At 38.2% G+C, this 14,553-nt stretch overlaps 1 protein-coding gene across 2 annotated transcripts in view; it reads right to left on the minus strand.

Annotated features, from left to right (window-relative positions):
• The window catches only part of lmx1bb (LIM homeobox transcription factor 1, beta b), a 67,562-nt gene extending 60,311 nt beyond the window's left edge, over positions 1 to 7,251 (minus strand). The window contains exons 1-3 of one of the 2 annotated variants that reach the window (XM_024003173.2): positions 7,006 to 7,251; positions 6,611 to 6,730; positions 5,642 to 5,828 (exon numbers count right to left, since the gene is read on the minus strand). In XM_024003173.2, coding sequence (XP_023858941.1) covers positions 5,642 to 5,828; positions 6,611 to 6,674 — 251 coding nt within the window. In that variant the 5' untranslated portion in view covers positions 6,675 to 6,730; positions 7,006 to 7,251. Of the gene's footprint in view, positions 1 to 5,641; positions 5,829 to 6,610 lie in introns of both variants that reach the window. The other variant, XM_024003172.2, reaches the window with a different exon arrangement.
• Between the last annotated feature and the right edge of the window lie 7,302 nt (positions 7,252 to 14,553).

Here is a 14,553-nt window from a genome sequence, read left to right on the forward strand (position 1 = left end):
TACTATCTTTTCCCAAATTGACACCTCTACTAATGTGCCATTAACTCTCTCCCCTTTTCATTGTATCTTCTCTGTTTTTCTCTCTCAGCTTTGAAATGATCAACTGGATATTTAGCTTTTTTCATATTCATTCTAGCTGTTATTTTTAGATTGCATTTTTGCAGCATATTGCAGTAAACATTTGCGGTGTGTTTTGAATAGTTGTCATCCTCTGCAAATACATTTGATCCCCTAAAGAGTTGAAGCTGCTGATGAAAATCACCATGTACTAGTTTCTTTACCGTAGCTGAGGAGTATTAATATCTGACTGACCTGTCCCGCTGGCTCCCTCACTGGYTCCCTAACAAACAACTTTAGTAGATCAGGTTATTGTGGCTACCAACAAATTGCATGCTTGAGTTGCTTTGCATCCTTTGCTATCATTCTCATGTGAACCCACTAGACAGCTCCCAGTACAGGTCTGACTCCCCTCCTCTCTTCCTCAGGCCAACAGCTCCCCCACACCAAGCCACAGAGGTGTAGCCCCACATCCCTACCCATCAGCCTGGCCTCTTAAGTGTTGATGGGCATTAACATGGTTGAGCCTCTGTGGCTTGCCAAAGTATTCTGCTAGCTCTTTGTTTTTCAACTGTTATCATGCACACGTGCAAGCATGCATGCACACACAAAGCCACACACAAAGACACACAACACAACACACACACACACACACACCAACACACACACACACACACACACACCACACACACACACCCACACACACACACAACACCACACACACACCACACACACACACACACACACACACACACACACACACACACACACACACACACACACACACACACAGACAGACAGACAGACAGACACACACACAACACCACGCAACACAAACACACACACACACACACACACACACATTGTGATTAAGCAAGACGTTGTTGCAGACATATTAAACACACCATTTTGTAAAGTATTAGTTTACGAATGACTACGCCTATATTATGTTGGGTATTATGACCTGTTCAATAAAATATTAATAATTTAATCTACAAGCTTATAATTGGAAACTCAATTAACCATTGGGAAATGCACCAAGTGAATACAAAGTGCATACGGCATTACACATTAATACCCATAAAATATCCTTAACAGGTCACAATGTGTAGGGGGAAATGGTTTGCACATTATGAAATGACAGATGATTGCATCATTTTATGTTGCTAGGATAGGCCAGGCAATGCTGACACAGAACCCAATACTTCCTTACAGAGGAATACAGCTAACCCAGTCAGTGCACCAAGAATCCAGGCAAGCTGAAGCAATATTATCCAGCTTACACCAGCTAATATTAGATTTGTCTTTCTGCAGGGGCCCTCTACTTCGACACCAGCACTAGCCGTAGCTACTTCTTCACCCCCTTTCACTCTTTCTTTTGGAAAAATGTGAGAATAAAGAACACTACGTCTTGTGAAATACATCTCACTGTTTCTGACCTGCCTAGTCTTTTATCCTATCATCTGAACACCATGCCATAGCTACAGTATGTATGTGTAAGAGTAGCTTTGCGGCAGGAGAAAACCTTTTCCATTTTGCGTGCATCCCTGTTCACACCGAGAACAAAGGCCACGCCGGAGTGTAGTACACTACAGTGAGTGGAACACAGTAAGTTAGTGCAGCTTATGTAGAAACCTAGCCGTCAGCATGTAGCCTATCCACCACCCCGCATCCCAAACACAGCTAATTAAAAAACACAATTTCACAGGAGGACACCCCAATCCAGCATAAAAAGCACCTATCAGCACACCAGGGGATCGTCCAACACTGAGAATTACGAGGGAAGGAGTGAAGGTAAGGGGGCTCTGGTGTTATGAGTTCAGTGGTCTGTTAAAATAATGTGGCTAGTGAATTGAACAATACTGCTGCTTCAACATACTGTATATTCATATAGTGGATCAAGTGGTTAGCAATATAGATTAGAAATCGTAATATTGCAATAGATAGCAGAAATATTTATTCAGCAAAACAATGCATTCTAATTTTAATATTTCCCTAGATCTGTTGTCACTCATCTGCACTTGTCTGAGCATCACAATATAATAGTTGACAACAATATATCTTCAGAAATAATACACTTTAATATTCTCATAAACGGACAAAACAGCCAGACCATTAGAATGCTCAACATTCCTCAATAGTAGTCTACTGTCCAACACATGTGAAGTGACACCCTTATTACACGGGTATTTTCAGACCAGATGCTTGGTTAGGGAAAACGCCCCTCTCAGCGAGATGTGTGTCCTCTAATGATGTCTAATTGAACTCCCAACACCAGGTCAGAAGCAGCTATCAGGGGGATGGTGTATTTCCACTACACTTCTCACACATCATCTCATTCCCCGACCGACAGACAAATGACCACCTCATGGTTTCTATGGTTACAGCTCCCACCCAGCAGACAACAAAACCAACCACAACTATTTACTTTGGTTAGTAGTGGCTTTACTTTACATTTACCTATACTAGTTTAAACTACTACACATCATAGTTGTGGGAAGTAGCGATGCTGAGGGTGCTGCACCCCCTGAAAAATCTGCATTTTTGTATTTGTGTTTGTATTGCACAGGGCCTTTACTAGTCCTATATTAGCAGACCGATAACGCGGGGGAAAATGCTCAATCCAGTTGTTAATATCAACAGGCGGTCTTCTGAACATTTATAGAATTAAATTGTACCTTCATCCTAAAATATCATAATTCAGCCTAACAGGTTTTGTAAAAATACATTGGAGGGAGAATTTACTGGGACACAAAATCATAAAATCTCCTCTGTCTGAACATACATAAATTGTGTTATAGGTGTGAAAATAAACGTTTGCCAATCCATTGATTTACGGTAGCCAGATATGATTATGGGGCATGAATCAATTTCTGTAGGAATGTAATTAGGCACATCTCCTGTTGTATGGCAAGGAGTCTGCCTTGCAGCTCACGACAGTTTGTGGGCTGATAAATGCACCTTAAATTGGTGTCATAAAAATCAAAATGGTGCCAATTACATCTCTAAGTATCCCATCAATGCAAAAGAAATAAACAAATACAGGTAGTGTTGTGTACACATGGGACCCCCCTGCTCGTTGTTGACCTGAGACTGATGGAAGGTGAAGAAAGGGAGGCTGGATTGTGTAATGATGGATAATAGTGTGGGAGTACATGACAGGAATCAGCAGGTTGCTGTTTAGAGGCTCTGGATATCCTCGAAGCTCACACCATTACAACAAGTTCACGGCCAAAACAACACCCCAAATGTGACTAGAAATTACTGCCTGTTCAGACCTCATACACAATTCTTACCCACACCACGCACGCACGACGCACGCACGCCACGCACGCACGGACGACGCACGCACGCACGCACGCACGCGCACGCACGCACACACACACACACACACACACACACACACACACACACACACACACACACACACACACACACACACACACACACACACACACACACACACACACACACACACAGTCTTGACAACTAACCTTGTGGGGAACACAATTCGTCCCATTCAAAATCCTATTTATGTAACCCCTAACCCTAAACCTAACCTTAACCTGAATACCTAACCTCAACTCTAACCCTGAACCTAACCCTAGCTCCTAACCCTAAAACTAACCCTAGCTCCAAACCCTAAACCTAAACATAATTCTAACCCTAACACTAATTCTAACCTTAACCCCCTGGAAATAGCATTTGACCTTGTGAGGACCAATAAAATGTCCCCAGTTGGTCAAATTTGTGTTTGTTTAGTATTCTTGTGGGGACTTCTGGTCCCCCCCCCCACACACACACACACACACATTCTCTATTCGCAAAGAACACAGAGAGAAAGGTGGTAAAATAAGAGGACCCCTCTCTGCTGGCCTGCACCGTTTGTCTATGTCACTGTTTCCTGACTGCATCTCCCAGGCAATGGCATCCTGGAGCTGCTGCTATGAAATCCACATTGTTACCACTAACTGCCTATGGTCATGTCGGACAGAGCAGGATGAATGGCTGACAAAAACAGTGATGCAGGGCAATATATGTAGCTCATTGTTTGTTGCAGGGCATCTAGCAGGGAGCTATAATGTCCCAGTGATTGAAGTAGCAATGTTAAAAAACCCTGACACAAAAAGTTTAAAATGTAGTGACAAGCATGAAGAGCACTAATACAATGAGTGGGGACATAGGGCCACATGTTGCACACAGTCAGTGAGGCGGAATAAACGTAAGCCTCCCATCGAGACAACAGCAAACGTCACCAGCCAGTGAGTTTCACTATTATCAAGGCGCACTGATTGGATGCGCGCAAATGTAACTTTGCCAATAGAATTCCGGGACTCTCTTGTCCTTTCCACGCATGCATGTCGGCTAATCCGCAGCAAAATACCATAACTGAAATGTGCCCATGTTCTTACTGTTGGTTATAGATAAATAACTACACAAATAAATGTCGTTTGTGTAATCATTTCACAATACATTTCCATTCAAGTCTTATTAGTCTACCAATTAAACATTTCCGAAAAGTTGTAAAGACCAAATAATAATAATAACAATAATAATAAGTTCAAGGAATTATAGTTTAAGTTCTCAGAGTGTAAAACCATTTGAAGACCACGAAGGCCACAAATCTTTAGCAGGCCATTGTTGCTTTGCGCGTGGAGTTGTTTTAATGGTCGCATGCTCACATGTTATTCTTCTAATGTAAGAAAGGAACAACACTAAAGCCAGTATTTTCATATAGGCCCACTTTATTCGAAAAGGCTTATAGCTCCTTCTAGTTCTATTTTGTTCGTGTGTGTGTAATTATTACCATGATATTGGATTAATAACGAAATAATACCAAGAAACTATTCCACAAGGTGGGTCGATATGTTTTGGTTGTCGTTTTATCTTGAAACGAACAAAAGGTGTAGCTACATTTAAATCTAAAATTGTTCAATTGAATTGTGCTTTCCACGTACCATACACAGCGGTTAGGATAAATGCTCCGCTAAACGCTGCAGTGACCATCATCGGTCTCCAATCCAAGAGATCCTTGTCATAACAACTCAGAAAATATCAACAAAATTGCAGATAATTAAGTGCCAGTAAAAGCAATCGTTTTGTGACTGACTATAGTTTTGACTAAGTCGTCGATACTGGATAGGCTATAAGAATACATCTCCGTTAGAAACGTATTACGATTAACACTAAAGTGAATTATCACATGCCATACAAATAGAGAGAAACGATTGAAAAGCAAAATGTTCTCAATTATAGGTATATAATAAATGTAGGCAATATTTTCTAAAGAGCGTCTGGCAACTGACAAGTAGTCGGAGCGCGTATCTGGACCGCACAGTGTGAGAGTGACAATACTGGAAAAAATTTACACATCAGCGTATAGTGTAGGCCTACTGATAGATCATGGGATGAATAAAGTTCAATTGAAATTGATTATTTGGCTGGAATTATACAATTGTTGGACACCTTCTAAATATAATTACATTCATGCGGCCCAAGTGAATAGGCCTAGCCTACTTGGTGATCTTTCATTGTGCGTAAAACAACCAGAGAATAGTCTATATGTAAATATTATTTTTCTTACTGTTGGTAGTCATGTTTGCAGTACAGTTTCCTATCTCGGAAGTAACAACTGGTAGTTAGAGGTTGTTGACACACAGCGCACTGCAAACACTCCTCATGCCATGAGGAATCGTTGACTCTCATCAGAAACCTGTCAGATATTGGACGCTGGCATCCTTCACATACAGATTGGTGATGGCATTCCGTCCCTAAAATGGATGTAAAATAAGTTAAAAGGGCAAAAATATTTTAACAATAGTATGCATACTAGCTATACTTTATGGACTGTGTGTCTCTTTTTTTATATAGTTACCGGTTTATAATCTATATGACCTTATATTTATTAGCTAAACAATGTAAATGTTCAGTTTAGCTAATAAATATAAGGTCATAGATTATAAACATGTCATAAACAGGTAACTATAAAAAAGACACAAACAGTCCATATCACACTACAAGACCCGGTTTTAGGGCCTACCTAATCTTATAATTGGAATTATCTAAATATTCTAAACCTAAGATATGAACGTGTTTAAATTGGCTATCTATACCACAACCACAAAATCTGAAAAGAGAAGGTATCAGTTTGCGGTGAAAATACACTATTTGTTAAATGTGATATGCCTAAAAAACAGCAATCAATTGCTGTAACGGTAATCCAATTATTTGAAATCGTGATAATTTCACAAAATAATGAAATAGGCTAGTTTGTCAGTGTAATAGGGAGATCATAAATACAATTATATATTTGTGGTATTATTTGTGCTAAACAGGCCGGCCTACAGTAAATGCACTACATTCATAATTAAAATGATAACTAAAGCAAATGGTAAAAGATGTCAAATGTTAAGGAGGCCTATGCCTCGTGAGAGGATAGTCTGCACGTATAGCTGCAGGACACACACTTAAGTATATTCTAGAACTTTCTCGTATTGTGTGTGATATCTGTCTCCGGGCTCTTTTAGATGCAGATGAAACTATGCGGACTTACCAAGCACGACTCCAAGGGTAGCTTGACGATGGGGATGATCTTCAGTCTTTATACCGTCTAACATCCTTGGGTACTTGGATTGGTTTCTCTTCAAGAAACAGCGTTCCAGTGACTCCGGACCTGTTGCAATATCCATAACAATGTACTGTCAGACTTTCCTTCGCTTCAAATACTAGCTAAATGCCACAATATTTGCTGAGGCTACTTGCACACACATACACAAACAATGCGTTTTCCCAGATCGCTAACTTAAAAAAAAAATATTTTAAAAAAGTCGTCCCAATGTTAAGACAGGCGCCACTGTTTGTAGGACTATCCTAAGCAGAATCGTCATATGTCACAGAATCGGATGAGAAGCGACAATAAACCTGACAAACACTATTTGGAGCAGTCACCTGTTAATTTGGACTGAATATGTATACTGTAGGCTATCTTCTTGTTTGCACCCGCGCGTGACCAGAAGAGAATTATATGGAGGATGTAGCTTATCCGCTCGAGACGTATGTTTCTACCAAGAAAAACTACTAAAACAACAACAATTGTAACTCCAGAAAATATGAGTGAAATGTTCCAATGGTAACTCTTCAAATGCTATGCCCCTTGGACGGATCCCTGCCGCTTGAAAAGTCTGCATTACGAGATTGAAGCGAATGGATCCTCCTCCCACCCCTCTGGYGCCGCGTCACTTTTTTAGACTATTTACTGACATTGAGATGCTATTGGTGCTCACTTTTGGTGCGCTCTAAAAGTTGAACTATGTTTCGCCTATCACTTTGAACAAAGCTATAGACACAATATGGTGAGAGAAACAAAAATACAGTCAGTGTACAACAACTCAAATACTGTACATTGTAATCTAAAGGTATATCAAGTAATTTAACTTGCTATGGCCATTTGCAATATATCTTTATTTAGTTAAAAGTGAACCATTGTTAAGATAATACTTCTTTATTGCAATTGATATTATAATAATTATAATAATACATAAATTATTATTATAATTCTTACAGTAGAAGTATAAGCAGCCTAGTAGGCCTATTGTTGTTGTTTTTGTTGTTTTTTGTTGTTGTTGTTGTTGATGCTTCTTCTTTTTCTTCTTCATGTCTTCATATAGGTTAGTAAAAGCTTTGAAATTAAGTACTGGACCAATACGCTTTCGACGTTCACATGCTTTGTGGTATTGTGTCCACTGTGCGCTACAAAGACTCGAACCTAGTGACTCCTGTACAGCCGATGCACCTGGCGATGGGTGGCGATAACTGAGCACTGTGCAGCCTTGATGCCGACGGTGAGAGTGGCTTCCACTGAAACATACTTGAAAGTAGCCCGTCTAGAAAGTAGCCTATACTGACTTTTTCTTCCTCTAATCATGTTGCTAGAGCTTATCCACGTACAATCTATTTTAAAAACAGGATGGAACCCTTTTTATCTCATTCAATAAATTAGGGCTATCGTTTTCATAATTTAGGTCTATGTTAAATTGTTAGTAATATTGTTGCCTAATACATCATGGAATGCGACCTGTTTGGCTATGCACCTATTTGCATAAGCCTAGTGATTGTACACAGTTGGACATGCTTCTCTTTTTGGTTGTGTGCATCCCGAGGAATCAAAAATATTATTATTGTGGTGTAATTTTCGGAACTAATTTTGGTTTTAAAAAATTGCATTTTATTTACAATATTTATCATAAACAAACAAGTGTAGTTATACTAATTATTCATACTGACACAATGCTGTTCTGTGCCGGACACAGGCCTTCATTATAATTCAGCAGAGGGCTATAATTCCTTTAATCTTTTTTTATCAATTGCACGTGTCCTCGGTTGTGATTGAGATGCACAGGACTTGGAACCAGATTTATTCATGACAGCATGGCTCAGAAAAGCAAGCCTTGGAATCGAAAATAGTATCCCCCACAAAAGAAAAGAAGCACTCCTCAATTATTTCCAATTTTAACCAATGATACATATGTAAAAAAGAAACCATGTGAAACCATGTTTTATTAAATGCAACTAGTTGCCATTGTGTAGGCCTATAGACTATAACATCATGTTTGTCTTAAAGGCTATGCAAATATTTTAGCTTTCCAATGCGGGCTTCATGTTTTAAGTTGTCTGCAAAGGTGAGGAATGTGAGTCGACCGTAGCTTAAATCACAGGGTGCTATAGATAATTCGTCATGCCTCCCCTTTCGCAGTACTCCAGGGATTCAGTACCTCAGAGGCATAACGACACTTCAAGCAGTCACTCTGAGATACAAGGCCTCTTACCTCTTTTACCTCACCCCTCTCTATATCTCTACACCAAATAAAGGCCTAGAAAGTCTTGAATTGGCTAATAGACGCACACCTTCATGGTTTTGACCATTCCGTCGCCCATTGCATGGCTTTAGGTCTGGAGATTCCTCAGCTCAGCGGTTTAATGTGATTCTAATCTCAATGTGATCAAGCACAACATCGGCCAGGAGGTGGGTTGGAAGAGACGTCCTCTGCTTAAGTTAATTACTTGGATCAGCTATTATTTATCGCCGCGCGTCTAAATCCAAAGGATATCCTAAATGTCCAAGTAGTCAAATAAATACTAGATCAAACTCAAACCGACTTGTCAGCGATAGAAAAGAGACTGGCTACATTTTCATCGTTGTTTAAATAGCTTAAAGGACCTAAATCAGGTGGTAATAGTTTATTGCATTTAGCCCATCTTTTTTTCCAATAGTATTGCTTCATGTTGTTGCAGGGCTGATCCAACCAAAGCCAAAGWTGGGATATGTATACATATAGGCTAATAAATAAGAAATATGGTAAAGATGCCAATGATGTGTTGGCCGATGCAAATTATTTGAGCTAAAATTCGATAGAATTTTACACAATAATTAGCAACCACATCAAATACAAAATAACCAAAACAACAATCAAAAATAACATAATACTACTACTACTACTACTACAAATAATAATAATTTTACAATCGTAGTAAAGGCATTAAACATAACCAGGCAGCCTATATTACACATATATAAACATAACCAGGTTTATTACACATAGGCCTATAGAAAATAATAGGAAAGACAAATTACAAAATTAAACATGCCGTTTTGAAAATAAAATGCATAACATAATCCTATGAAAAAAGTACTACACGTGATCGAATGATACTACAGTGTGTAGTCTTAGTTTTAGGTTAGAGCTACCTGGTATCCATATTGTTCTTGATATCCTTTGTGGAACATACAGTGAACCTACTTTGCAATGTTCAAGCCGATGCCCTCTGGCGTTCAGAAGAAGAACTACTAACGACTGGGTCTAATAAAGAATTGTCTGAACAATAATTATTCGTGCATGACTATTTAGACATATTCTGGATTGGGCTGGATTTGATTTGGTAAATATATTTGTTTATATGCTTCGGTTCTCTTACAAAACTACTGCCTCAACAGAGACTAATGTTGGATTTACTTTGCTTATAGGATATACTGTATGTCAGAGGCATCAGACAAAGGTATTATGTCATATTCAGAAAACGCATTTTGAGAAATAGTTAATTCGCGTACAATAGAAGAGTATAGGTCTATAATAGATAGAACAATAGTAAGCTTCCTGAACGGTAGGCCTATGGGATTGACCTGCCTTCTGTGAGGATGGTATATATGTTACTCTCATTGCATCATATCGACAAGACAAGTCATACGTGCTTATCATGAACACCAACTACTGGCTATCGGATAGGCCAATACTAAACCAAAAGCTGTGTTTTTGCCCGCGGCGTTTAATGGTCTCTACGTGAGAACCCGGTCCTGCTATAGTCCTACTTTCGAAGAAACTTCACGCAGCAGGTGTGCTGCATGTGCACCTTGGGAAAGGTCCCAATAGTATGCAAAGAAGATTCTGTTTTCAGTAAAACAACCCATTTCTATTGCATCCACCGAAATTATAAAGAGGTTTTGTTTGAATGAAATGAAATGCATGCAAGTTTAAGTTGAATTCGTTGCAGACCTATATAGCAACAACAACATTTCCTTGATGTATATTTTAAATAGGCAACAGGCCATTCAAGACATAAGAGAAAGAATCAAATAACCGAATAATAAACTGCTAACTCCTATTTTTAATGCTAATTTGAGTCAAATTTTTTAATTGGTGGTTACAAACTGTAATTTATTATTGTGTCCATTGTGATTACATGTATCTTATGGTAAAATAGACGATATTGTAGTACAACAGACCAATAATCAATAGACAAAAACTGAATCTGCTAATAAATTCGTTAAATATCTAAATCGTTTTATTATCGTATATATAGATCAACAGTGATATGACAACCAAATGTGGTGTATTCTTTATTCGGCACGTTTTTCCCCTCCGTGAACAGTTAACTTTCAGAGCCCGGGGCAAAGAGTGTGTGTTTGTGAGATCACTGAGAGAGATGTGAAGGGTCAGGTCAATACCTATTTCATTATCGGCTCGAAGAACCTGTTACTTGTTATTTTCATCGCCAAACCTTCTATAATAGACCGACAAGGAATTAAACACGGGTTATAACTACTATATAAAAATATATATTATAGATAATATATTGATAAAACAATTCAAATATCAACTTTATATCTTTACCACCATCATAATAACGGGTCTCAAACATAGTGATAACTACTTGAATTACACACAAAAAAAATCGTTTTATTTAAGTTATTGATTTACTGTTATTACTGTTACCTTAAATAATAATAATAATAATAATACAAACACAAAACCTAAAATCGTGGTATAATGTAGCCAAGTATAAACATGCATTTGATTGTTATGTATTTCAAAGGTACATTTTAATACACTTAACGTCTACAAACTTCTGGTAACTATAGGCTACCTCAATTTAGTTTGCTCTCACCAATATAAAAGTTTTTCGATTTCAATAATGTGCATGGGGCACAAAATACGATTTTAAGTAATGATGATGACATTGTAGGGCAAACATAATGCGTTTAATTGAGTTAAAATTGGTCAAATCAGTAAAATTGATAGGTTGGCTTTCAGTTCAACATATCCAACATAATCAATAATCAACATAATGAGAATAACCATTTAGAGTGTACATTTTGTGGAAAAGTTTGTAAAGCTTTTTACTGGAATCCTGTACTCTACAAAACACTATAATTATACTTTAAATACATCAGATCGGATTATATTAATGTCAGATAAATAGTATTCCAAAATATTGACAATGGCTACAAAAGGATATACAAATACAGGAACGCAAATCAAACTTCCCTTTAAAAATGTGTAAATGTGACTTATTTAGTCTAGAGATCCTAGTGAAAYAGCCAATTCCTGACTGAAAGCATACACCAGATACATACAGTAAATTGCAGTGGTGGAGGACTTTGGTGGTTTAACTCACTTTGATCTTTTAATGAATGTTCCTCAAAACCCCTGGCTCTCCATGATGTGTCTTTAAAGGCAAGGATAAAAGCTCCCGAGCCCCACACAAGATATGGCTTACTGTAGCTTAAATAGCTGCTTACAAGCATCGGCTGAGGTACACAGAACATGATCTCTGAGATATCATACAAAATGGCCATAATATATTATTAACTAGGTGTTGTTTATTCAACTCTTGATTTCTGAAGGCCCCTCCTGGAGGCCAGTATAGACCACCAGAATCCTTTATCATGCAACTCAATCATGCCCTCTTTGATACACTCATATCCAAAACTACAAACAACATCCTTGATTTAGCCTAATCAAACATGGGTTTAATAGTCAACTAAATATATGAAAGGGAAATAATTTGCCATTAAAACACTGAAAATGTCTAAAAAATATTGAAATATGAGTGCATATTATATGTATATCATGCTGCAATCCCAAAACGACATTATTTTTTAAAATACACTGGTTACTCCTTTCTGAACAAACAGCAAACACATGGTCGCTTTCACAGCAGAATGTACTCATACAGATACAGTACACAGAAAGTACAGGCAACATCAATAAAAACAAACATAATATAACATAGATAATCAACAACAACAAAAGAACAGCAAAACAACAGTGCTGAAATTCTATAATTTTCACAGCGCCAGCCTTACACCCCCCCTGAGAGAAAAGATGAAGCACGATGGCTCTCTTCTCTTTCAGAACTACAATGATGCCCCCTGCTGTACAATCTAACAGTTACATGTGACTCACTTATGGTTAATTCCCACACACTGCAGAAATATGAGCTACTGTTTTTGTTCCAGAACTACTTTCAATTTAATATGGTAAGAGATCATAATAACGTTATACACAAAATGTGTCATGCCAAAATCTTGAATAAGTGTTATCCACAATAAATGAGAATGTCAAATTGCTACACAAGGTTACAGTGAACAGCAATTTAATGTTGCATAGAACAGGGGGGGCAATTATTCTTATTTTTTTGTTGCATACAATATAGCTCAGTACTTGTATTATTTATTTTATACAGTCTTTTTTGCTCAATTTTATCAAGGATTTCAATCATTTTGGATCTGACTATAATGAGTGAGTAATATAATCTGAGCAATATTTAATAGGAATAAATAACAATATCATCAAAAATGACTAAATTCAAGACTGGCACATCTTATCCAAACACCGATGAATAGATGTATTATGGCGTAAAGAATACTGGGTTGCCAATGAAGGGTTGTTCTACTTGCCATTACTGCAGAGTTTCGTAAAACACACAAAATGTGTCTGCCTATGGCATGCCATTCACATAGATCAAACAACTTTCCCCACCAAAAGTCCTCCTCCAATCATTGMGGAGAGAGCAGATGAAAGATAGCAACAGATGAAACATAGTGTCAAACCAGCATTGGAAAAGGCTTTGTTTTCAGGGATATGGGTATCTTTCTTCTCTGCTTTGTGTCATATATACAAGGTATTGTAAAACACGTCTTCATACAGCCAAACACTTATCAAATACCCAAAACACATGGCAAGATGTTGTATTAACAAAACAGTGCTAGTACCAAATCTCTGTCAGTCACCCAACATCTCTCCGTGCCACTACCCAGATGGTTGTGACCATAGTTGACCATTCCATTGTTGGTAAAGGCTGCCATGATCCATCTGGCATATGTATAGTGCTGTGACTAAGAAACATTAAGCATCTGAGGTAAGTGCAGAACGAAGCTGTAGAACAGTACATAGAAAACCAAGCCACATCTGGAGAAGTTAATAGGCCAAATAGACAGACAGGGGAGTTGTGTCTGTGAGTGGGAGATGATAGAAAGGCCAGAGCAGAGACTACTCAGCTGAAACAATAGAGAACATACAGTACACGTTCCATTTGCTCACAAAAATGGACAGATAGAGTGTCCTTCCTGGGAAATAATTATAGAAGAAGTGAGTGTAACAGCTGCAGAAATATATTTTCGCCTGCTTTGAGGCTCTAGCGATGGCAAACATTTCTCAACTTCTAGCACGATTTACAATGCCTTTCATCGGATGGTTGTGTTGTTCATTTGATTTGTCTCCAGAACAATAATGTTTCCCTTGACAGAAAGCAAGGCTGCAGGAGGTTCCTAGCATGATTGTAGGATATGTGCCATTTACAACAGGCATAAGCAGATCTTTCTCATGTGGGACGCATAAATTCTCTATGAGCTCTCTAAATGATATGTGCCTACAGACCTTGTGGCTAGAGCACTGAAAGACACGTTAAATGGATCTACAGACTCCATGCTGTGTCATAACACCATGTTAGTTTTAGGAGTCCTGAAAGCTGTATAATCATGACGAACACCACACTATGGGGAATCCATTACAGAGGTACTTGGAGACAATTGACATCAAATCCAAAGGCATTTACATGCATTGCWTGCAATACTATCACAAATTATGCTAAACAGAGACTAGACATGATTTCATAATTTATTGCACAGTTATACATGCAACGTAAGTCCATAATGTTTAG

This window comes from Salvelinus sp. IW2-2015, linkage group LG15 (assembly GCF_002910315.2).
Source record: "Salvelinus sp. IW2-2015 linkage group LG15, ASM291031v2, whole genome shotgun sequence".
Lineage (NCBI taxonomy): Eukaryota > Metazoa > Chordata > Actinopteri > Salmoniformes > Salmonidae > Salvelinus > Salvelinus sp. IW2-2015.